General features: G+C 31.0%; 2 protein-coding genes across 2 annotated transcripts; one reads left to right on the top strand and one right to left on the bottom strand.

Annotated features, from left to right (window-relative positions):
- Positions 1–987: 987 nt before the first annotated feature.
- Positions 988–22,512, top strand: LOC113522719 (extended synaptotagmin-2). The gene is given in 25 exon segments (XM_052897921.1): positions 988–1,349; positions 1,695–1,796; positions 4,199–4,396; positions 4,895–4,936; positions 5,016–5,156; positions 7,744–7,820; positions 9,719–9,785; positions 9,886–9,961; positions 9,964–10,030; positions 10,434–10,554; positions 10,825–10,888; positions 11,008–11,114; positions 12,726–12,811; positions 15,688–15,736; positions 15,831–15,920; positions 16,063–16,149; positions 16,538–16,696; positions 17,042–17,194; positions 17,438–17,597; positions 17,780–17,881; positions 18,447–18,531; positions 19,391–19,483; positions 20,369–20,465; positions 20,737–20,877; positions 21,230–22,512. Coding segments are annotated over 25 exon segments (2,454 nt in total). The 5' UTR covers positions 988–1,346; the 3' UTR covers positions 21,317–22,512.
- A 1,127-nt stretch (positions 22,513–23,639) lies between these two features.
- On the bottom strand, positions 23,640–26,317 carry LOC113523012 (nuclear cap-binding protein subunit 2). The gene is made up of 4 exons (XM_031913936.2): positions 26,074–26,317; positions 25,676–25,893; positions 24,554–24,656; positions 23,640–23,867 (listed from the first exon to the last, which is right to left on the bottom strand). The coding sequence occupies exons 1-4, from the start codon at positions 26,143–26,145 to the stop codon at positions 23,772–23,774; spliced, it is 489 nt and encodes a 162-aa protein (XP_031769796.2). The 5' UTR covers positions 26,146–26,317; the 3' UTR covers positions 23,640–23,771.
- Between the last annotated feature and the right edge of the window lie 587 nt (positions 26,318–26,904).

The raw sequence follows: 26,904 nt of genomic DNA, 5'->3' as shown, positions 1-26,904 counted from the left end.
GATAGGTGAGGAGGATGAGGATAAAGGCAAGTCTGGGACCGCATGGAGGTCAATCTGATAGGGTTAATTGCTAGTAATGAAACTATTAAACCCCATTACTGATAATCTCTTTCCCTCCGTGAAAATGCGGTGAGGTCAATTAGTTGACTGTAATGAATCCACTAAGTGTTATCCATTATAATTTCCAGGGCAGGAACCATCCGAGTCCTATTAGTGGGCAAAAAAAATGGGGAAATAGATAACAAGGAGACGGGGAGTACGTCTCTATAACAACAAATTCTTCGCAAACGATTGCTAATTGAAAAAAAAATGCTATTTATATTCTCTATTGCACTTGTAAGTTACATATAATATATTTATAAATGTTGTGAGCAAGGGTGGACTTATCACTGACAAAGATCTCTCACAGTCAACTCAATACAGTTAAAAAGTATGTGGTTAGCGGGCAGATGAAGTGCTACAACTATTAATATTTAGAATTACTTTAGAAACAAATTAATTTAGAAGCAATTATGCTATTACGTAGCATCATTGCTTCCTAATTGCTAGACGATTTAAATACGCTCTCCAACAAATAGCAATATTTGCAATTTTTTTACCAAAAAAAGTTATCCAAAATATTAACTATAGTTCCTAAATTGCTCAGTAGAGGAAGTACTGACTTATTATACTATTGCTTTTAGATAAAGTAAAAACAAAATAAGTATCAACAAATATCATTCATTTTTCAGCAATCGGAATTATTTGCTGTTATGAAGACTCATTCCACCGATCTTCTTAGTCTTACTAGCTTTAATAAATCGCCTATAATTACTTTTCTAAGTTTCTGTATTTTTTCTGTCTATGAAGGCCTATCTATTCCAAAATCTTGACTTTAGGTGCGTATGGCCTATAGTAGAATACTTCTTAATTCAACCAATAATTGTGTGTCATTTAACTGACATAACCATATGACTTTGACTTATATGACATTTATATTTTAATAACCACTTTATTACCTACTTGGTTTTTTTTTCCAATGTTTATCAGATTTTGATTTCGCATCTTCTTGCTATTTTAACATGAGTTTATTTTTTTTTTATAATCATTATATTCTTATTTAAATATCTGGACTTGATTAGGTACATTGACTCAAGTTGTTTTATAATCGCTATACTGAAATCTCTTTATTCCAGCATACACAGTTTGTTATTGCTATGAGCTATGACTTCATCGCTGCACGCTACGAATTTATACATATCAGACGTTTGAATTGAACTGGTTAGTTGTATGTGGTTATGTACTTATGTAGTTTTGTTAATTGTTGGTTCAGGTTCACCTACTACACTTGAGCACCCTCCAACAGCATGGTATGTTTCGTTTATATAAAATTATAATCGTTAAACTTTAATTGACAAATATAAATTCTTAGATAACGTAAATCTATAAATAAAAGTGATTTAAGTGTATTACCACGTATTTTGTCTTGACCTCTTTATATTTGAGCTCATTTGTGGGGTAGACAGTGAAAAGTTATCAATTTCTGTTTTTGTATTTATAAAAAATAATTAAAACTAAATACGCTTAAAACATTGAATAAATCCATGTGATTAATATTTAAATTTTTCTTTATTTTTAAGTGTTTATTATTTAAAACTAATAATAATTTTAATAGATGTTACCTTGTTAAAATAAAACCAATATGACTGTTGTAGGCAAGTAATACGATGGTGGCACCGAGTAAGGTGGCACTGCCACCAGCCACTAGTGATGAAAGTGCTACTATATTCTCCATGATATACAGGTTCTTCAAAAAGGTAATATTTTAATATTGTTATAATATTCTTATATTTTATTAACACATTCTCCACCAACAAGTTTTTTTTATAAAAAATCTTTGTTTTTAAGTTATATTTAATAAATTATGTAGAGATATGATTATTTCATTTACTTTGATGCATTTTGTGAAAAATTATGAGGATTTTTATGTGTCAATCACATGTGACTGACAAAGTGCCAACGGATAAAAAATACAAGTTGCGTAGCCCCATTGGAGTATTCCAGTGTCAGTCACCCGTGACTGACAAGGTGACCAATGTGTTTATATATATATATATATAATAAGTTTAGTACTGTAATCTTTTAGAGAAAACAAGAATTTCTATCTATCTATGTTCATAATTAATATACTATAACTAATAATTATCAAAAAAATATAATAAGAAGTCATGCCCTATAAACAGAAATACTTTATAGAATAATATAGGTCTATGAAATGACATTACACTGTTACTCTTTAAGTTGCATTCCAAAAAAATTTGGTAAATGTGTTGAATTTGAAAAAGCAAGATTTTCTTGAAGTTTAATACCTTCTCAATTGTAACAGTTAACAATTCTTCTTAACTTGGGAAGATGCTGGTTACATTTTATGTGTAACTAGCTTACTAATGTTATCCCTTTGTGAACCCATCATATGAATATTAATAAAATTTTATATCTCATGAGTTTAATTGAAAAATCTATGGACTTCATTATTTATTTTCACACCCTAATTTAAAAAATTAGGCTACAATATTTTTAACTAAATTTAAATATTTATTACTGGTTGAAACAGATTTTTACATTGTTTACTAATTTGAATTTAGCAACTGTACCATTTAAACATCCATATATTTTTAATGCATTTTGTTTCCTTATACAAAAGTGACAGCACCTTCATATGAATCATCATGACCATGAAACAGGTATTGGCGTTAACTCATTAGATTTGACCTTCATGTGTTTGCTATTAAACATTTCATTTGTCTCAAAAAAATTTGATACAAAATAAATTAAAATCATTTCCAATATTAATGATTTTTATATTTAACTACTACATAAAAAATAGATGTATATTTGTTACTCACTCTGTTTTATACTATTGAAATTGTGTTTGTTACAAGCTTCTAGTTGTGTCTATCTATTAAATTGTTATTTTCCAAATGAATGATTCAGTGTAATTATTTCATTTCCTGATTTACAATAAGAATATATTTTTTTCATTATGTTGTCAGAAATTCTACTTTTGTGTTTTTATAATTTTAAATAGTAATTATATATTTAGATATATTTGTTGGAAATACTGAACCAATTTTATAAATTCTTCCACTAATAGAAAGTGACAATATCCCCACTCTTAGTAATATAAACAATATTTTTCACTTTATAAAAATTAGAAGACAAGTTTGTGTAAGGAAACATTTCATATTTCAAATAATTTCAATAATTAAATTTGTGTGGGGGTACTGGAACCACATCAATGTGATAACAATAATAGAATTAGTAAAAATTTAATTAATATTGACTAAATAGTTTAGGTTTTATGTAAATGTTCCCTTATCTGTTAAGTAGTACACAGCAACAGTCATATAATGTGGGTTGTATTGCATGCTAATGGAAAAGTATAATTACGGTGACATCATACAGACTAAACATATTCCTCATGTGGGACAGGAAATGTTAATGTTCACTTTGTTACTAGTGTTTAATAATCAAGACTTGTAATATTTGTACACAATAGTTTATATTTTTTATTTATGAATTTGCACATATTCATACTATGTGATTTCAACTTAGCTAGTATAATAGCTTGCTGTACATTACCATGGTTATAATATATTCTCAATGAAAATAGTTGGCGATTATATCATTACTAGCTACAGCTAGTATTGTAGTGAGGTACACCCTACTACAATACTATGGTCTATCTATGTATTAATTATATATGCGGATTCTTCGATCTGCTGAATCAATTATAATTAGTTTTGTTATAGGGATAGATGTGATCCTGGAAACAGCTATAGGCTATCTTTTCTTGCGAAAAAAATAGGGGTGGGTGAGGGAAGGGCAATATTTTTTTAAAAATTGTTTCGTCGTCTGATTTGCTTCAGACTGTATAATTATTGTACAGAAATAAAATAGACTTTAATTTATAAACAAAAGTCTACGTATTTCTGTACGTATTCATAATTAAAATCTAGTAATTTTCTATTTTTAAACTACTCCTTAAAGGGAGTAGGTATAGCAACAACCAGAATTATTGAACAAAATCAATTTTAATGCGAGCAATGTCGCGGATAACAGCTAGTAATTATATAAATAAATATAAAAACTTATATAAATCAGTGTAATGAAATAGTTTTAAATTTATAATTTTCAATAAAGATGTTAATTTCCGCAGGTATCAATAGTGGGAGCTGTTTATTTAGTGGGTTACATGCAATGGAGTGTAGCGTGGCTTATCGGGCCCGTTATACTGTCGGTGGTACGCGACCAGTGGCGCAGGGAAAGCGAGTATCGGCGCAACCTGGCGAAAGCCGCCGCACTCTCCTCTGAGAAAGATGTGGTCTTGGCAAGACTTGATGATTTACCGGCTTGGGTAAGAGGGTCTTATTTTCTTAGCGCAACTACATTGTTCTTCATAAGCATACATGTCTTATTTTTTTTAATAATTTAACCATTAAGAAAAATGGGACAGCCCATGATAACAAGCTAAACAAATACCCAGAGCAGCAAAATTGCTATGTACATTATGTAATATTTTAAAAAGATAAACAAAAAAATGAATCAGCTTGTTATGTTTTTACATACCAGTGCATAATTAGCTATACTGAATTCGTCAGTTCCTTTATCAACAGCCACCTAAAATGAGTCACATTTACTTCGCTCGTTGATTCACAGTTACTTTAATTATTTGAATATACCTATTGCTATTTATATACTTACAAACTACATAGTATACACACCAGAGGCGAATATAGGGGCATATTCGCCTTTGGTTAATCAAGAGACTACTAGAAAATATACATTACATTCTGAAACCTATAACGTAATTCGCTTACTTTCATAATTATTATAAACTTGTATCTTTTACCAGGTTTTCTTCCCTGATATTGAGCGCGCCGAATGGTTGAACAGAGTGAGTTATCATGGACACAGTTAAAAATAATTTACTATAAAATCACAAAATATTTTCTTAAATCCAAATATTCTTCCAGATACTTCTGCAAGTTTGGCCTAATGTGAATCATTACGCTCGAACTCTATTGAAAGAATCTATTGAACCCGCGGTGGCTGAGAGCCTCTCGAACTTCAAATTAAATGGATTCAAATTTGAGCGCATGATTCTAGGGACCATCGTAAGTATTTTACATATTCATACATATATGTATATGCATATATAAGTCAGAAGGTATTGACCTCAGAATAATCACTAGAGCCCTTTACTCTGTAATCTGGATACTCTTTATCGTATACACACACTCATTTATTATTTAAGTACCAATATAATAAGTCGAGAAAAACTAAATTTTATTTGTGTAATTAATGCATATTTAGTACCGTTTAAGTAATAAATAATTATATGTTTGTTTACAAATGTGTCATAATATTTCAATAGATAAGTATTCAACGGACGTGCTGATAAAAATATATACTGTTGATGATTTAACCAAAAGCGTATGAAATTTATTATTGGTTATTAATAAAAAAATATCTTTTTTAAAAGTAAATTTGAAACAAAAAAAGGTGTAAGGAAAATCACATGACGTTTAGATCCTAGTTAACAGGTTACCAAACACACCTTGATATGAGATAATTAGCGGTTAAATTATCGTTTCGTAATTGATTCATAATTAGTAATATGATGAGGCTAGATTTAGTAAGACTGAATTCATCATTCATTGCATTCTTTATCAAATTCACATATGGAGCATACTTTTTTATCTACTTTCAACGCCAATTCTATAGAATTGGCGTTGAAAGTAGTAGTAGTAGTTGAAATTCTATGGAATGTTCTCTCGCTTCCTCAAATTTTCGACTAAGAACATTTCACGAGCGTTCTAAGAATATTTTTTGAATATTTTTTTTACGTTACGATCGCAATTTTAATAAAGTATTTTTTTCTTCTTTATTTATTATAAATAGCAAAATAATTTTCACGAATATATCGAACGTTTTTTTTTCTTTTTGATATAAACTCTTCCTCCCATCTATAAATGAACATCTACTCTGCTATTATAGCCAATCGATTATAATAGCCGTTTAGATGTAATAGCCTATGCGTAATTTTTTTCTATGACAAACCGTCATAGTAAAAATTTACGCATACCACATTGTTATACATAGGTATTCGTATGAAGAATTATTACACGATTTATCCTATATATTTAAATATTTGATAGTAAATTTAATACTGTATAGATCAGTAAGATAACGGATCAAGTATTTTAATTTTAACAGTAGGTAGGTAATCTTTGAAACAGTTACTCATGTTATCATTATCTAGAACCTCATCTGCATTAATATTTTTTGATTATGCAAATTTTATATAGAGATAATTATTGACTCACAGACACGTCATCGCTGAGCTAAATATATAGATACTATATATTAATTGTAACGGTTACGTACGTGTACCCATATAGAAAACTACCAATAAGATATAGGATTTCTGAAAATTCAGACTGCTTAAAAGTTTTTATGGAAAAGTGTTAATTTTCAATTTATTAACTTATTCGTCTTAATTTTTTTTTTTATGATACAATGCCAAACTAGCTAACGATCCACTTGATGGGCAGTGGTAACTGTCGCCTATAAACATGAACAGTACTATGTACGTTACAGAATATACTTAAATATACTGTTACACATACTGGCACTGGCCCTTTTATAAAATAATTTAAATATTTTTTTTTTTTTACGGACCATGTTGACGAACTACCGACCTACAATTGCTAAACTTTATAACAATGACAACTGATTAATAGAGAAAAGAAAATTTACTCGGTACTTCCTATGCAGAGTGAAATGAAATTCGTTAACATCCTTTGAAGGGAGTGTTCTATAAATAAAACGGATTAATTTGTCCCAGAGGAGACTGTACAAAAGTCGTTTGCCTAGGCACCTCTGTCCCATTCGTGTTTCTACCGTGAAGCAGTTGTGTTTGCATGGCTATGTTTCGGTTTGAAGGGTGGGATATGGCAGTGAATTTACAGGGTACAAAGGAATAACACATTAGTCCTCAGGAATGGCAACGAATGGGATGTATCATGGGCGAAACAGTATACTCTGTACTTCATGGTACTGCTCATGTCTGTAGCCGACGATTACCACTTTCTAATCAGGTGGGCTCTCAGCTTGTTTTCCATTCTAAGTAGCATAAAAAATTAGTTTCCTGTACTAACTGGACCTATGGATGAATCGTATCCTTATGGGTATATTTTTTCGGTAAACATTTTAAGTTTCAATTGTAGTTAAAAGTATGCTTATTACGTCAATTACACCTTTCGACTGATCCACAAACTACGATAACCTGTGTTATGAGGAATCAGACAAAGAATATCTAGGGACTCAACCCAATACACCCAGACCTGAGCCGAAAATAAAAAGTTCGTTTCTTATATTGGCCCAACCGAAAATAAACCCAAGATCTCATTGAGGAAAGTGGTATGCTTACCGCTGTTCTACAGTTATAAAAGCATTATTATTAAAAGTAATCTAACATAGCACATGTTGAAACTATTTAATTAAAATTTTCAATACAATATCCATTAATTTTTTACATTTACGTTGTATCCTTACACATTAGAGCGATACATTTTTTCCTATCAAATGTAATAATGCCAAATATGCTGTGTAGCGTAGAAACAACGAGCATTATCGTTTTGATAGCGCTATAAAGTAATATTCTTATGGGAACGGTAATAAGCAAAGTAATGTTTACAGGCGCCTCGTGTCGGCGGCGTCAAAGTCTACGATAAGAATCTCTCGAGGAATGAAATCATTATGGATGTTGATCTGTTGTAAGTATTAACATTATCCCTGCAGTCGTGATCGTCGTATCTTATGGGAAATTGGGCTTTGAATCAATAAAACAAGCTCTCCAATATTATTTTATATTGATCTTTTCTACTGTGCTACTAGGAAGTCAAAGCAAGTCTGCTCTCTAGCGCATAGAAGTATCGCTCGAAAAGGAGTGGGGCGGTGACGTAGAAAAGTGAAAGTTAAATACATGAATCATTCAATATCAGGCTTTAGTCAAATGAGAGATTAATTTTTGCACATTAATTTAAATAATATCAACATATCTAAATGAAACAAATAACTAGATGACGAATTTTTGTGGAGATCACGCATTATTGGTTCGCAATGATTAACTCATAACTAGCGTTCCGTCCTGGCGTCGCTCGTGTAGGTAGATAGACATAATTTATATGGTACTACGTAACAATAGTTTCCGTTCATGGCAGGTGGTCTTGGCAAATATCTTTAGATGTAATCCTTTAGGACTTATGAGTGACAATTTACAAATTACTTAATGAAGGAAGTGATTTATTATTGTGATTGTATTCTATTATTATATTCTAGTATTCTTGATAAGAATAATTAAGTTTGTATTATTTAAGTACTAGCTTTTACCCCTGACTTCATCCGCGTGACCAGGTTATGTTTACTGACCGATATAAAAAGTATCTTTATAATGATATGGAGAAACTTGAATTAGTTAAGGCGCTATAAGCTAACAAACAAACTGACTTTCACATTTATAATATTTGTAAGGGTAGTAATTTATTTTTGTTTATTCCAATTTTGTTTTTATATACAATTTGAAATGACGAATAACCAAATAGCCCACTTTATGGAAAGAGCTAACCGTTGTCTAATACTCACGACCCGTATTATGTGTATTAGAAAATACACCCTAACGCTCATAGTGTCGCTTAAGCATTCAGTACCATTCCTGAGAACTAAAATGTTACTGCTGCTCTATTACTATATCACACTCTAAGAAGAGGGATATCCTTATAAAAGGCTGAGTTTAGTATGCTATTACTCCGTTAGCCAATCAAGCCACTTGACTAGATAAAAATGAGAATTTATTGCTTGTTTCAACCGATTTCAAAAAAGAAGGACATTCTCAATTCGATTGAATTTTTTATGTATATCTCAAAGCTCCGTCATTTATAAACTGATTTGGAGAATTCTTTTTCTTTATCTGAAAATTCTTTTAGATAAAAATAAAATGAAAAAAAAAAACATTTCAGATTGGTTTTATCAAAATTAGTTCAGTAGTGTTAGTTTTCAAATAAAAATAACTGATTTAGACACGATTGAAGTCGGTGACAAATTATTTAAATTAGAAGGTAATATAAATATATACTGATTAGTTTCCATCTAGATTAAGATAGAGAATATCAGTGAATAGTGTAGGTGTCTAATATTAGAAAATTTATACTATTATATCCACAGACAAATTTTAGATGGCACAAGTGACTCAATTTATATAAAAACCGGCTATGTTACATAAGATACCTGTTTATAGTAAATGCCTACTCTTTAAAGATTCCTGTAGTTCCATTTTTGTCAATTTTTAAAACAATTTTTATATGTCTGCCTTATATAGAGATTCCGACTAATATCTTTTTTTTTATATTGATAACATGTGATTATGTCATAATAACAGCGTAATATGTTGGTTTTATAATGCAGTTTTTTTATTTAAATTTATAATAATATCATAAATAATAATGACCGTGAGTCATCATACTGTATTGTAATAATTTTTATCTATTTTATCCCTTTAATGTGTAAATGAAGTCGATATATAAAATTACAATATAATATTAGGTAAAAATTAATAATATAATCTAAATTATATATACAATATTAATATATTAACAATAATAAATAACATTTTCAGCTATGCCGGTGACTGCGATATATCATTTGTGTTGCAACACATTCGAGGAGGCATCAAAGATTTACAGGTAGATACTATCTCTAACACAAAATATAGAAACTCATACAGTTATTAATTTAAAAATTGCGTTGCAATATTTCATTTAATGATTAATGAAATTATTTCAGATCCATGGTATGGTGCGTGTAATAATGAAGCCCCTAATCACAAAGATGCCATTAGTGGGAGGCCTCCAAATATTTTTCTCAACAACCCTTCTATTGACTTCAATCTGGTCGGCGCCGCCGATGTCCTTGATATGCCTGGCTTCAGGTAAATTTGTTTATGTACTTAAAAAAATACTTTATATAGTAATTTCTATAAAAAAAATACTGTAAATAAAAATAATTTAATCTTTGGAAGCATTTTCAAAAAGAAGTAGGTTCTCAATTCAGTTGTATTTTTTTCTTTGTCTCATAACTCCGTCAGTTCTAAACCGGTCAAGAAAATTATTTTTTTATCTGAAAGGATATACTTACAGATTGGTCTCATAGATATTTTATCAAAATCGGTTCAGTCACTGATGATGAACATAAAATATTATAGACACTAAATTCGTACATAGAAAACACCTATTTTGAAACCATATAAACAGACAAACTCATAAGTAAATAAAATTTTATTAATTGGAATATAATAGCGCAGTATCTTACCAGTAATAACAATTATATTTTAGCGACATCTTACGACGATGTATTGTAGAACAAGTTGCCAGAATGATGGTGTTGCCCAACAAATTACCCATCAAATTAAGCGACGAAATACCCACCGTCGACTTGCGCATGCCCGAACCGGAGGTATATATCATATATAATAAGCCTTTATTACTGAAAGTATTACATTTTACAAACATTTAACACTACAATTCTAATCGACTTTTTCAGCTTGTCCTTTGACATAGGCCTCCTCAAGATCCTTCCACTTTTCTCTATCTTTCGTTAATCTATACCACAACTTTCCCGCTGTTCTTTTTATGTCATCCTCCCATTATATAAAGATAGGAGATAAAGATAAAAATATAATTTGGTTAATATAATAGAAAGTATCATTAATTAAATATGTTTTAGGGCGTACTACGTATTCACCTGGTCCAAGCTCAGAATCTCATGAAGAAAGATGTGTCTATGCTTGGTGAGATATAATAATATTAATAACACTTGCTATGAATTATTATTACTAATTAGCTTCGTTTTAACATCATAGTAATTAGTAAACAAATATTAAATTGTTTTTCCTTTTAAAATGAGCAGGTAAGGGTAAATCAGACCCATATGCAATCATAACTGTCGGTGCGCAGCAATGGAAGACGAAACATATCGATAACAACGTCAACCCTCGCTGGGACTTCTGGTGCGAGGTGAGAATACAAAAAGGCCCTAATATTTTTCTTTATTCTTCTTATTCTTTTATATTAATGGGCACTGATTTTTACTTTTATATTTTACCTTTATATTACTATAACCTGATAACTTCGTGAGCAGTTCTCCTGTCAATGTGACCGCTGTTTGTCTGTCCTTACATTTAACAGAAGAGGCCACATCCCATTACATATGGGATAGCAAACATACATACCGTCTTCTCTTTTCCGATATTCAATTCACAATGTTCGAATGTCTTGCTCACTAAGTTAACAGGCTATTGTACTGTTGTATGTAGATTTTAACAAAAATGGTTGCTTACTGAGCACTTTTTAATATTTACACTTACTTTTTCTTTAATCTATTTGAAGGGTATGTTCTAATCTGGTTATGGATATTCTACGAGTATTGAGACGGGTAATATATTGCTCGATTTATCACTAGCTCATTTCTGAAGATGTAAGAGTAGGTATAATTTTAGTATACAATCTTACCATGCCATACACTTAATAAAAATCTCTGAGACGAGAAATACAAGTACCATATATAATCATAATTTGGGATTTGTGTTGCCTAATAGTCTATTCTATGGGAATATTATCAATGTAATATTATAGAATAATCTAAACATCGTTTGGCTTATCGATAGCATTGATATGTAGATTTATGTAATTTCATCGATTATAATCGATCATCAATAAAATACTTATAAGCGATTATAATCGATTGCAATATATTTTTTTCAATTCAATATGTATATTGGACAATAATTTTCATTGATACTTTTGCATTTATTATTTTATATATGCATTTACACGTACTCGCTATCGATTATATCGATTAATCGGTAGAATCAATCAATTTGATCGATTATGACTACTATTATCGACAACACTATTGATTCTTAGAATATTTATAGTTCCAGTATTATTGCAATTGATAGTGAATTCCAATGATTATTAGACAACACTATATGGAATTGAATGAATGCACCTTTAACATAGTTTGAAATGTTAATATAAAATTAATTATTTCATATAATTAAATTATTCATAAACAATAATGCATTCTACGAATATATCCAAGTGGAACGTACCTAATTAATCCCAGTAAGAAAATGTTCTACAGACAAATACTTGTAGTCATTTTGTTGTTAGTGTTTCAAACTATAAAATATTATTGGTCAGGAATGAGCATGGTCACTAGATATATTTTTTATATCCATTCATCCATGACATCAGCATTGCTGAATTGAAAATTTGCGATATATAATTTGCATATTTTTAGCTCGGGTTTTATTTAGATTGTGCTAATAAATCATGAGCTGTCTTAATAGCTTAAAATAATAGAAGATGACATTTTGAGTTATATTTTACATTATTTTAAACCATTACTTTTGTTTCTCGACTTACTTCTAATAACTTTTCCTAATTAAAATTTTTTGACCGATTCAGTTTCGTAAATAACACTTCTTTCCTTTGGCTTCTATTAACTATACCGCTTAGTGTGCCTACTGTCGTTAAACGACTGACAATAAAATTAGTGTTCGTCAATATGATTTTGTTTTCCTTACTTATGTTTGCGTCGGCCTATGCGCGATCGGCTTAAAGGCGCGCATTATACAATCGCTGGGTCAAGCGTTGGAAATTGAGGTGTTCGACAAGGATGAGGGGAACAACGACGACCATCTCGGCAGGTGAGTGAGTGAGCAGGCACCTCGACCCGGTGGGAGGTAAATGACGGTGGCTGGTAACGCTTCATGCATGCTGATCGTGCTTGTTTATATGGCTCGCTGTATTCAAGTCACTTTGCATATATTTTTCCCATAAAAATTTCAGCAATGGTAAATTGAACATTTGCTATATGGATACATATCTGCTTAGTCCTCAAGAATGGTGACGCATGTGAGGTACGTTGGGCGTCGCAGTGATTTTTTATTGTCCATAGGCGCTGGTCACTGTTAATGCGACGATTATCATATTTTCATGTCGCATATAAAGTACATGCATTCAAATATTTAAAATAAAATCTTAAATGTAAAGTCATCGAATAACTTATATTTTTAAAAAAACCTCTTGCATGGATGGAAAATTGTGCATCTTGTAGATATTAGAGCAATTATGATAAATTTATATACAACGTGTACTTGAATACCGACGTAAGTATAGTATGTTTTCGTAGATATTAGTTATGATGAATAAATGTTAGGGTTATTTTATTTGTTGATTCAATTTGCACATTATTCATTTTCTTACTATCAAAAAAATACCTTTAAATAAAATAAACCCTAGCATTTTATCTACGTTATTATTAATGCTTTTATCTCATCATATCATGTAGTTATTAGATATTGAAGTAACATCAAGTAGTGGTGACGGTAAATTATTTCATATACACTTTATATGAAAATGTTTTTCCGTGTATTTACATGTACTTATTTGCATATACAGGTTTACATCTTTCCAGAACGAAATACACAACCATAATTGTGAGAACACGACAACATTGATGTAAAATGCTACTAATACGTAATTTAAAAATATGTAATTTTTTTGATGTATTGAAATTAAAGTTTTTCATACAAACCCATGAATGTTGTTGTAGTTTACATTCAGGGGCTATCAGTGTTATGTCCCATTTTGCTATAAGAATCCTCGTGTGGCCAAACTAATATATGGATGTTGTGGTTTGTCCCAAGGCAATAATAAGCTCAAGGAAGAGCCAAGTGTTGCAGTGCGAGCTCTGGGACTGGGACCCGGGGATGGGCATTCAGAACGATGATTTTCTCGGCAGGTCCGTTCAAACGCTACTTGTGCCATGTCACTAGCGATATATTTTCGTGTTGTTTTTATACATTTTTACACTGGGATTTTTAATGTTATTGTTTTTTTTACACTTTTTTACATAGTATTGTGGAAGGTGTCAAGATTCACTTAATAACTAACCAGGAATTTGAATTTTACGTCGCTTACAATAATTAATTACGTGTTGTATTTTTGACATCATATTAGGTAGAAACTACATAATAAGTAGTGCTATAACTAATCGGGACACTAAACAGTTTATACAGGTAAAATATTTTCGATTAAGTTGTGTGTGTATGAATAAATCATGTCGCGCGTCAGGAATACTCACTAGTAACAATACTTAAAATAAACTGAATCCATATTCAGCTAATGTTAACACTATTTATTTTGTACAATAACATTGGGTATTATTCCACAGGGTAACTTGTAAAGGATGTACAAACTTGAAATCCAGCGATAGATATATCAACAACTGTCTCCAAAATATAATTATAAGTTTTAATCTTTGTTTAAAGTTTTGTATGAATGGTTCGTTTATTTTCATGTGCAGTTTCATGAATACAAACCTGGGTTTTAGGTTAGTATAGCCATGCTGTCCGATTAAACCTGTAAACATTGTGTTATATTCATGGTGGTAGGTAGCTATATGAGCTTTATATGTGTGTGTAACGTGGTGGGTTGTGACAGTCAATACTGCGATGCAAGGAGACGCGCGCAGTGATCAAGCTTTACGACTGGGACCGCGCGGGCAGGGACGAAAAACTCGGCAGGTCGGTCGCTGCCAGAACACCGTACCATCATATAGTCCGTCTCGTGCGAAATGAGTCAAAGTACGAGCAGTAGCTATAGTTTCATACAGAAAACAATTCTATCGATGAAAATAAAGAGCATTATGAGAAATTTTACTTTTACTCAGTTCGGTCGTGTACGGTCTACACTAATTACAACATTGTGCGGAAATACGACAACCGCACATGTCTCCCACTCAGTACTAACAAGTCTAACTGTAGATGTTCATACAATAAGCACAAATATATGAAATTGACTGTCACTGCAGGACACATGCGGCATTAGTATACTAACACTGTATACACATTGTAAATACACGTATCTAAATCATCGATTTAAAAGCAATACTGTATTTCATAACCTCATATATTAACACACTTCATTAATAATTATTATATAATTTATAACTGATTACGTCACACCTTTGTTCTCTAGATCGACAATTGTTACTGGTTTCTTTAGTCATTACAGTATTATCTGTAACATTCGTGGTGTTTGATCATGGCTATAGGCGACGGTCACCACTTCCAAAATGGTAAAATACAATAACATTAATAGAATATGTGAAATAAAACTATATTTATTTTTAATATCAATCTAATGTATATAATATGTATTTATTTATGCTAAATTAATTACATTGCTTAATATATAAATTATTACACAAGTAGTTGAAAAGTATTACCAAAAATTTACTATAATAAAAATATTTATACATATATATATATTACACCCTATAGTTCGAAGTAAATTTTCATGGCTTCGCTTTATTACTAATGCCACTGAATTATATTCTGTAACCCAGGATGTATTAAATATGATTAAAATATCAGTAAAAAGCTTTATTAACATTTTTGTGTTGCATGTACAAGAAATCTTAAGACACTAACTATATTTATTAAAAGAGTAAAAGATACTTTTCATGTAAAAAAATAACCCAATATTGTGTTTATTGATTTATTTATATTATTTGCAGATGTTCAATGGACATTTCGCAAGTTGTGCGTTTTGGACGCTTAGATACGGTAGTTATAATGTTTTTAATTTATTATCCATTTAATTATTATTTATTATGTTTAGTTTAGAAGAATTTAATTATATGCATTATATTTTTTCCAGTGGCAAACTCTTCAACAAGCTAAACATGGCAAAGTTCATTTACGTCTCTCATGGCACCGTCTCTCTAGCGATCTGCTGGATTTGAGTCACGTAAATATTTTTTTTTTTTTTTTTTTATATATATATATATATATATATATATATATATATATATATATATATATATATATATATATATATATATATATAAGTTTTGATTATATATTATATAGGTGGTATTGTTATTTTCTAGGCACTCACTGAGGTCCAATTAGTAAAGACTGGTGATTTGAGCTCTGCTGTATTATCCGTATACGTAGACTCGTGCAAGAAGTTACCTGTAAGTTTTTATTAACAATTTTTTTTTATACAAATTGGAAAGTCAAACAATCTGACAAATTGACAAGCGGAAATATTCCCCATGCGTTGCCATTCCTGAGGACTCAGGTGTTATTCCTCCGTATCCAGTAAATTCACGCTATCTCTCACCCTTCGAACCGAAACACAGCCATACAAACACAACTGCTTCACGGTTGAAACACGAACGGGACAGAGGTACCCAAGCAATCGACTTTTGTACAAAGTCTCCCTCTAGTAATACTAATACTATAAAACTAAATACCTATTTAGTTTTCAATCCAATTTGCTCGATGGGAAATCTGAATTGGACTGTATGTATACAATTTTGTATCGGTCAAAAAAATCCCAGTACCTTGAAATGTTTACAGAACGCGCGACCACAGTCCAGGCCTGACCCGTATCTGTCAGTGACGGTTGGCAAGAAGACGGAGATCACCGCCGTGCAAATGAGGACTGACGATCCCGTCTACGAAATAGGCTATTCGTTCCTTGTACAGAACCCTGAAATTGATTTACTAGAAATTAAGGTAAGCAAATAACTTTTACAAGTACATGTACATAGCGTCTATGAAAATTTTAAAATCTAAAGAGAAATTGTAGAACGATACTCGAAATAAAATTTTATGCCAAGGCACTTGGCCAGCCTGCTAGAAGTAGGCTGTATCCTTCGCTTACGGTTTGAAAGTTTGTGACGATATTTGTATGTTTATTACTCAACTACGCTTAAACTTTTTGAATGAATTTGTATTAAAATTGTACGTAGGTTATATCGTGACTCATAGGACAGAACCTATTACTGTTTAGCAACTATTTCTAATACAGTTTATTTAAAACGCTATTTTTAACTATAATTGTTATTTAACGTGATTCAGGCTCTGGACCAGAAGACTGGAAGTCAGCTTGGACTGCTTGTGTACTCCATTTCATCATTGCTGAAGCAACAAGACTTGACCATGCTGACACAGCCAATAATGTTACAAAAATCTGGCCCCGAATCAAAGATTATCTTGTCATTGCAACTCAGGGTTAGTGTTATTATTTATTATTGTTTTTTTTACATAATACTAACATAAATATATAATAGAGACATAAATATATGTATTTAAAAATGCTAATAATATGATCTGTGCGAGATTCGATTCCGGCTCAGTACCAAACTAATAATGTCGCGTAATTAATTACTCCTAATAACTGCCAGATTTTTATTCGCCACAAAAATCATTGTTTTATTATATAGGTAGACATTGATAGAAAAATGTTATATATAGATTTTGAAGGAAGCTGTTAAAGAAGAAGATATAGAAGACGAGTCTACTCTAGAGCCAACGAGTGACTCGTCTCCAGTGCCGCCCACGCCGCCTGCGCCCGCAGCCGTCGCAGTGGAGGCAACGGATGGAGTCGTACCAGAACCATTGTTGCAACAACCAAGTATAAGAAAATCATAAATATTTATCACGGATAGATACTTAAATACTTCTAGTTTTCTACCGGACCAAATCATATAAATAAGATGTTTTCCTTTTTATTTGTAACTTACCAATGTGTTCCATAGAAACATTAACTAGCGTCCAAATATATTGCTTTACTGTAACTGTAATTTCTCTGTACAGCACCAAAACCGAGCTCTGCTGATTTGCAAGACATAGAAGATAATCCACCTGACAATGTATCGCAAAACTCAATTCCAGTGGAGCAAATTGTAAAAGAAGTTGGTAAGTAGTTAATTTTATGATTAACTTGATTTCAATTAGAGGTTATACAAAAATATAATAATTTCTATTAAAATTCAAGTGAAATAACAATTTGACATAAAGAATATTTCCACATTGTTATTCGTCGCTTAATGGCATCACAACAATTTCATTACCGTTCTCTCGATTACTTGTTCGACTGTTTGCTGTGAAAATGGTTATTAAAGGAAAATTTTCACACTATGTGCTTTGTTCTAATTCGTCATTAGATAATGAATATATGAAAACTCGTGTGTTTATAAATATTAACATTAATAACGATGTCTTCAAGGCAACCTTAGGATGGAGGGAATAATTAAAAAAAAATTAAACGCAGTATAAATAATATACTCACACGCGGTGCTGCGGCACATTGACTTCTATCCATACGGAACATTCATTTATTTATTGATATAAATAAATACACAATCAGGACAATGTAGTAAACATTGTCTTGATTGTGTTTTGTTAGTAGTTAATAATTTAATAATTCTATTTAGATTGGAACCCATTTATTTATATTTTTTCTTCACCTTCTCTGTTACAGATGTAAACCAAGACTATCAAGCGCCTTCATCTGGTCGTCAATCCCCACCCTCAAAATTGGTACATAGAATATCTTCATTGACTACGTGAGTGCTTTAGTTTGGTATACTTTGTCATTTGGAAGCAGAGTTTAGTACTGGTAAAAAAATATATACCGGTATACTGAACATCGATACTTTACACCGTACTGGTACCGGTACCGGTACCGTATTAAAAACCTCTGGCGCTATCTGAACTTACCCGCTGTCTCAGTACCACGTTACTCGTGTGTCTGTCCATGATATAACTGTATTATATACATATACCTATACTTCTTTTTTTAAATGAATGATAATGGAATGGTATATATGGTAACCCCACCCACGCTATCGGTATACACCGGCGGGGCACCAGTGAAGGATGATAGATGAGGATGAAGTAGGTCAGTTAACCCATCGTGACGAATTCAACAAGAATTGTTCACGATGATTTCCAGGGAGAACCACGTGGAGGTCGACCTAATAAGGTATATTGTTAGCAATGGGGCTGTCAAACTCTATTGCTAACAATCCTTTTCCCCCCACATATACCTATACTATAAAGTACTCATTTGAAAAATTTGTGAAATTACCTGTACAATTTGTATTGGTACAGTGTGAGGGTCAGTGGAACCGGTTGTTCAAATTGCCAGTATCACCCTGTCTGGTAGTGTCTAAAGCTTACAAACGACTGGATTCCCAAAACAGGAGGAAAGGGCTGATTTAATATCTTTCTTTGATATATGTTTGATTAAGTGTGATTTGTAATACACACACATCCCACATTTGACATGTTGAATTTCTCTCTCTCTCTCTCTCTTTCTTTATAAGCTAGGAAATTAAAATTCATAGTTTATTTTATAAATATAATAATCATGAATGATTCTGTGACATGTACATTGTATTATTCATATTTTTTCTCATTCAGGTCTGCAGGTGAGGCTGGTTTGGGTCGAATATTACTCTCACTTCGTTATAGCATGCAAAATCAAATTTTGTATGTTGTTGTACATAAAATAATGTAAGTATTATTAGACATGTACAAATGTTAATGTTTTGCTAATTATTAACGTACGTTTGACTGTACTGATAAGTATTATATGGAAATAAAATGTATGCAATTATTTTATACATACATAATTATCACCGGTGAAAATTAAAACATAAAAATTATTTTAAAATTAAAAGCGGAATTAGAAGTATATACGTGACGGTTACCACTTTTCACCAAGTGAGCCGCCAGCTTATTTAACATTTATAAGTTGCATAAAAAACGCATATATTTCGTTTTCCTATTATGACGATAAAATCGATAATCGTATGCATTATGAACAACGTCAATGCCATAGGGTCCAGGGATATGCTCAACAGTAATGCCTCTCATTGCTATAGATAGATTTATTTGCATTACTTACTTACAGCACACAAATTACAACATACATATACAAAAAAAAGCGAGATAACATGAATGATAAAAAAAAGTAAATAAAGCTAAATACAATTTTCGTTTGTGAGTGTGCCATAGCAATACAAAATGGCCACAACTCAGTTTATTACTTCGTCCTCAAAAGAGCAAAGCACTGATATTCTGTTGCGGCCAAAGGGAATAGGGTAACAATAAAACAATACTATCAGATTATTCATACAGTGAATAGATAGATATACAGTAAACAGATAGATATGACAGTTATCTAGCAAACAAATGAAACATAGAGGTAACTTGCTGGAATGTCTAACTTTTGCTTCTCAATTAAGAATTTTTGTAAATTAATTTTGAAACGACTTAGCATTTGATTATCATTTTAACAATTTAGAAATATACAAAACATCGTAGTAGCTGGATTTTTTTTTTTTTAGATGTTTCACTTTTTTTTATAAGTTTATCTAATCACTTGTTTATTTACAGGCATATACCTCTAAAGGACCCGACCAACGTGCCTGACCCATATGTGAAATTATACTTATTGCCAGGACGATCCAAGGACTCTAAGCGCAAGACAGTGGTAATGTATCGTATATTTAAAAAAAGTTCTAAATGTGGGCATAGTTCGTTTAAAACTTACTTATTTGTCGATACTAGAAATTATTGGTATTTGGTGAAACTTATAAAGATGGCTTATGTGTTTAGTGAAATCGTTTGGTGTTTATTGAGGGTTTCTTGAATTTCATTCATCATATTTAAACGTCACCATAACGCAAAATAGCAACACTAAATTTAAATGAGTTTACTGTGCGCTACCATTAAATCTACAGTATATGCGTATGTATTTATAGGTGGTGAAGGATAATTGTATGCCAGAATATGATGAGCAATTTGAATGGGCAATTCCACTGGCAGAATTACACTCTAGGCAGATTGAAGTGACGGTCGCAACGCACAAGGGCTTTCTCGGCGGCAGCCCTGTTATTGGACAGGTAACAATTTCAGTAATAAACAAATGTATTGTTTTTGTATGTACTTATTATAAACTAATAATGATTGTCATATATTGTATTATTATTCCTTTACATACTTATTCAGTTGAATGCTGATGTCTAGCCTTTGTACACAATAGTGTACAATCGTAGGACGCCAGTGGATGGTGCACGTATCTGTGTTAGAGAGCAGTTCAATATTCATTCTTTTAAAAAACTAACCTAACCATATAAAAATGATAAATACTGATCAATATGACCTAATTAAGAATTATAAAAAATATCAGTAATTATTTCATAACATTATTTTTTGCGTTTTGTTCTATATTGTGTGTTAAATTACTTGTTTCAGGTCCTAGTACACCTCAATCAATATGACCTTCGAGAAGCAAAGACCTTATGGTTTGATCTGATGCCGGAAACAACCCCTAGAGATTAAAAAATGAAAAAATATGGCATAATGTATAAAATATGTGAATCTATTCTTTTTTTAAATAAGGATCTGCAGTGCTGCCGTGTCCACTGTACCACAACTAATGATAAAATAACCAAAATATTATTGTTAGTAAAACAGTTAGAACACATACTCATTTTGTTGAAAATGGTGGATACACCTAATATTGTATATTATTTACATAATATGATTTCTATCTTAGCAAAAATACATTTTGCACACTGCAGTGGCTACCGTACTTTTTATATTAGTGATCATGAATTTTCTATTTTTTATTTATTTATCAATTAAGAGTTAACTACTAAAGTGTTTGTACTGTATAAACTCGAAAGCTTATGAAACTAAATTAATGTTGTTCATGTTAAACTCGGGGTTTCCTACTGATCTAGTTTGTAGAAATCTACAGATATAAGTGGTTTAGATAATTCGACTAGCATCATATATAATGTAAGTGAATAATCGCTCCACAAAGAAAACAGCACTTTCAGTTTGATCTTATGTCAAAATTGATGTGGTAGTGAGGAATTATTAAAGTTGATTCAGAATTAGTAAAAATTATTGCGTAAAGTATACATAAAAAAAATAAAAACTAATGTTTAATGTCACTTAAAAGTGGATTACAGCTGTAAAATCTTCATGTTTTCTAAGTACTTATTATTAACAATGGAAATTATTATGTTTATATTGTTTACCTATAGTTGTGTATGTCTGTTTTATACACCTTTTTTTTACACATGTTGTATGGTTAAAATAATTTATTGTTAATTTTATTATGCAAGTCTTATGATTATATGTTTAAGGATGGTAAATGATATTTATACCGCTATAATGTGTCGTATGTACGATAAAGATATCTTTAGGGCATTGGCCAATTCATTATATCCAATCTATTGACAGTTGCATATTATGTTGTAAAACTTATGTTATCTCACGATGCTTTGCCATCTCATCTTCTACATACATTTATTTATTATCATTATAAAATAATTTCCGGTGTCACTATTTAAACGACCTATTAAAATGTACAAAAAAGGGTCACAACGAGATTTCTTAAATTTGATAGTGTATACTGTATTAGTATATCACTAAATAAATAAAGTGAAATCTGCATTTCACTAATCAGTCATTGCTTTAATTGTATGCTTTTTAAAATTATTATTAAATGAAACAAAAAATTAAAAGGATTTTTTTATCTGATCTAGTTTTTAGCGAGGACCCTGAAATATTAATAGAGCATTGAAACAAATATTTTTAACATTTCTTTCATATGAATTGTTATATATATTGAATTCATATATATATATAAAGGGAAATTTTCGACTTTATCTGAAAATCTTCATCAGGGGGCGTTTGACGTTTTGTGTCAGAGCCCATAACATCAATGCGGGCGGGGGTGAGAGCGGAGATAATGGTGACCGGAGATAATGATGTTGTTGGAGATGAGTAGCTGTATCTATGTAGTAGATATGGTTATAACATACACAAATCTAATTGAGAACAATCTAATATCTGTGTTTTAAAGTCTTATGAATATCTACAAAAAATCACATAATTTTCATAAAAGGATCAGATTTCATAGATAACACTAGGTTCTTCGCCCACTGTATGAATTATGGAGAAGTTTCCATCATTGTTAACCGTTCGTAAAATAAGATGTTAAAAATTGGAATTAATCGTCCGCAGCATTTGTTAATAGACTGTATGAAGTTATTACGATGATAGTAGGTAAATAATGAACACAAGAGGATAATGAAGGTAGAGACCACTGACCTGAAGCTTTGTAGTTAACAGGATTCGGTTCTGGCTTTAGGCTTCCCAGAACTTCTGGCTCATTCGAACTTACCCTCAGATCCGGGTTACCTATCCACCGCCTTGAACCGATCCACAGTGTAACGCCCTCTACTCGATCAGCCTCATGGTTATGTGTTATATAATTAAAAGCGATATGAAACGATACATATTAATATGCACGATATTCGTGGCAATATATGCACGCACGCGATAAGATTCGACAACGAGAACGACGACAACGAACGCGCGTTCTACTGGCACATCCGATAACAATAGACTTTATTTTTTTACGATATTGTTGCCAGGCGAAATTTATCAAAGCTACAATTCTTAACAATCATAATTCATAATTTTTTTATAGCTACCATATAATAATGTAATGTCTACAGAGCTGCAAAATGCAGATTTTCGTCATTTAATACAAAAAACATATTAATTTATTACCGAAGACACCCGATGTCATGCAGCCACGGGGGAATGCATGCAGCGCACTGAGTATGGTTGCAAATAGATTAAATTACAAGTGGTAAAAATAGGTTTAATAACAGAGTCGCAGATACCTTATTATCTATATTACAGTCTTTCACAAGGTATAGAAACAAATCATTCAATTAAAATAATCCACACAAAAAAAATATAATAATTAAGATCAGCGTTCTAAGGTATTTGGAGTAAACTTCTGTGCAATTATTTTTCCATAGCCACCACGGCCTCCATCATAGTCTGTTCTATATTCATCTCTGACCTACAACAAATACATAAAAATGAAACAGCTAATTACATTTACATTTTGATTAAAAAATTGATTTATGCGAAGATAATGCTATGAGAACAGAGTTCCATTTTTACTTTTTCATTCTATTACATTTATAAAAGTTATTTAGTAACAGACTCAATTTAGCAATATACTCTGTCAGATTAATCTCTGCATGGTTCCCTTTGAAAGTCATAATAGTTAATTCTTGATATATTTATTACAATGGGCCAACTGATTTGCTATCATCCTCATCTATTATCTTTCACTGTTACATTATCTGTATGTACTGATAGCGAAACTGGGTGTACCACTCTAGTGTCCACTAAAACAACTTTAAAAGTATGTTCTTGTATCTTTCTCTTAAGCATATGCCTTGTAAAAATATGTGAATTAATGCAATAATTCTCATTTATAAAAATGTTCTGAATAGAACATGTTATCTTTAAAATTATACACATTTAAAGAGACAGGTTGACCAAAACGAAAATAGCTGCTTCAGATGAAGTCTGAATCAGATGGCAGATTATATTCCCACCAGAAATATAAAACATAATTAACATTTTTTTTCCTTTGGTTTTTAATTAAGATGAGACCATCTTAAGTTAAGATCTTGCATCCTATACAATGCGTACTATAATGATTCACATATTTAAAGTACATTATTTAAACATTACCTGGCCACCTGTTTTCCCCCGCCCATACTGACGACCTTCCACAAAACCAGCATCCCAATCACAACGAATTATCCTGTCATCTAATCTAGTCCCATTTATATACCTAGAATAAAAAATAATAACTTACTAAAGTTTGGAAGTGTATTTGTCAATTTTCAAAAACAGTTTCCAATGTTTTTGACTGCTTATTTTAAAAACTTGCTATTAGTTAAATAAAGCATTAATCATGCAATAATATACTTATTAAGCTGTCATTGAAAATTTTGATTTGGATGGTAAAAATGTACTTAAAAAATTTCAAAGCAAAATATGAAGTAGGTGTAAAAATTTTTGTGCTAGATTTTCAATGCAATGTACTCTATGATTAACATTTTATTTCGCTAACAGAGCACTTTTTAAATAATTAATCAAACTTATTGAAAAATGTTCAACTGTTTTTTACAATAGACACATAATTGCAACATTGCCAAACTTTGATAAGCTAAACATACTGTCTTAAAATAGTATATAAATATCTGTTCATAGCCTTATTTTACACAAACATTCTTGGATACTAATGTTAATCATGTAAAAGAGTGTGGTATATTAATTTTAAACTAAAAACTACAATTTAATAGCTAAAAAATGGAATAAATTATGGTTGCCTAAATGGTTATTTTAATAGTGAATATTACAAAGAACCTCAGAGATAATTAATATAAATAACAATTTAATAAAAACTGTAAATGCTAATATTATAAATATGAAAGTGAGTTTATTTGTTACTTTCTGTGGCTTAATTAAATTGCTATAGTATATACATATTGTATGAGACAGAAGATGACATTATTACTTTTTAACACAGTCTCTAGTTACAAGAATGGAATGGCATGTAAAAGCAAGTTTGAGATAAATATGATATTATATTATAAAGAATAAAAAAAACTACACATATGCCAAGGTTTTTCCCAGAAGAATGGGGCTCTTTAAAAAGGGTGTATTAAGGTTTGTTCAGGATCAGCAACGCACACATGACATCATTAGTGTTGCAGGCATGCAAGCACTACAGGGACCATTTATTATCAAACATTATGTTTGTATGTCACCTTCGTAATATAAAAAAAATATAGTATAGTTACACACCTCATACAGTTTTCTGAATCTAATCTTGTATAATACTCTACAAAGCAGAAACCACAAGGTGTTTTTTTGTACTTATCCAGTCCCATAATAACTCTTCTAATATCACCACATTTAGAAAATAATTCATAAATTTGCTCTTCTGTTGTATAAAATGATAAATTTCCAATATATAAAGTTGATGACATACGTAGCAACCGTTCTTGTTCACTTCTGGAGCCCTGTAATGGTAGATGACGTTCAGAAAACCAACCAATTTAAATATTTATTAACAACCTATCAAACTAGTTCTTTCATATATTAGATACATCGAATATTTTTCAAGATTATATTTGAATGAAAATGTAAATAGATGAATCCATTTATTTATATAATTTACTTCTGTTTTTGTAATATGTTACCTTAAAATGTTGATCACGATATGAACTAATTTCAATTGAAGAATTAACCATTGAATCATAACTTCGTTTCATATTGATATTTTAGGTTTACAATTAATTACTAAAAAATGTTATTTCCAATAACAAATAAAAAAATATATGTAGTGGTATTAAATTATAATAAACACTCGAAAGAGATTAAGGAACTTTCACGATTTAAGAAACAAAATCAAAATCCATACATTACAGAGACTAAATGCCACAGAACACAGAGTAGGTTATCACTCCACAGAATAAATAAGTCCAACCTAAGAGACAGATTAAATAATAAGAAAAAATAGCAATTGATGGTGTAGCTTTCATCCTCTTTTTACTAATTATATTTGCATAAGAAAAAAGGAGGCAACCATATGATTTTTATTTTATTTTATCATTCCTTCTATGTAATTCTTGTTCTTAGTCACCAATTAAAGCCATACTTGCTCTATTATTACTTGCTTTTGTGACTAAAGCAGTAAACTTTGATAACACAGATATAATAATATAATTAGTTATACGTGTATTTATCTTTGAGATTGATGAACTGCTCGTAAGTACCAAACCAAGAGATTAATGCCAGTGATACCATAGTAATAGTTTGAATTGAATCTCAGTTTCATCCATTGGGTGGTGATTTTTTAGTTTTACCCAAATTTTGATTGGCAATAAGCTGACGATGCACGTTATAAACAGTGATATCCGTCGCCTATAAACAACATTCTAAAGAACTCTGAATACAGTGTTAAATGTATAGTATTATTATTACTACCTACTTACTACCTTCGATCCATTTTATTATCATTTCCTAATTAT

The sequence above is a fragment of the Galleria mellonella genome, unplaced genomic scaffold (genome assembly GCF_026898425.1).
Source record: "Galleria mellonella isolate WM207_F2 unplaced genomic scaffold, CSIRO_AGI_GalMel_v1 utg38, whole genome shotgun sequence".
NCBI classification, from domain to species: domain Eukaryota; kingdom Metazoa; phylum Arthropoda; class Insecta; order Lepidoptera; family Pyralidae; genus Galleria; species Galleria mellonella.
The sequence above is the reverse complement of the archived record's forward strand: the minus strand, read 5'-3'. Positions and strand labels throughout refer to the sequence as shown.

Coding starts and splice junctions, on each gene's coding strand:
- LOC113523012 (XM_031913936.2), bottom strand. CDS start 26,145: ATGAAACGAAGTTATGATTCAATGGTTAATTCTTCAATTGAAATTAGT. Junction 25,894..26,073: donor ATCGTGATCAACATTTTAAG/GTAACATATTAC, acceptor CTACCATTACAG/GGCTCCAGAAGTGAACAAGA. Junction 24,657..25,675: donor GATTCAGAAAACTGTATGAG/GTGTGTAACTAT, acceptor TTTTTATTCTAG/GTATATAAATGGGACTAGAT.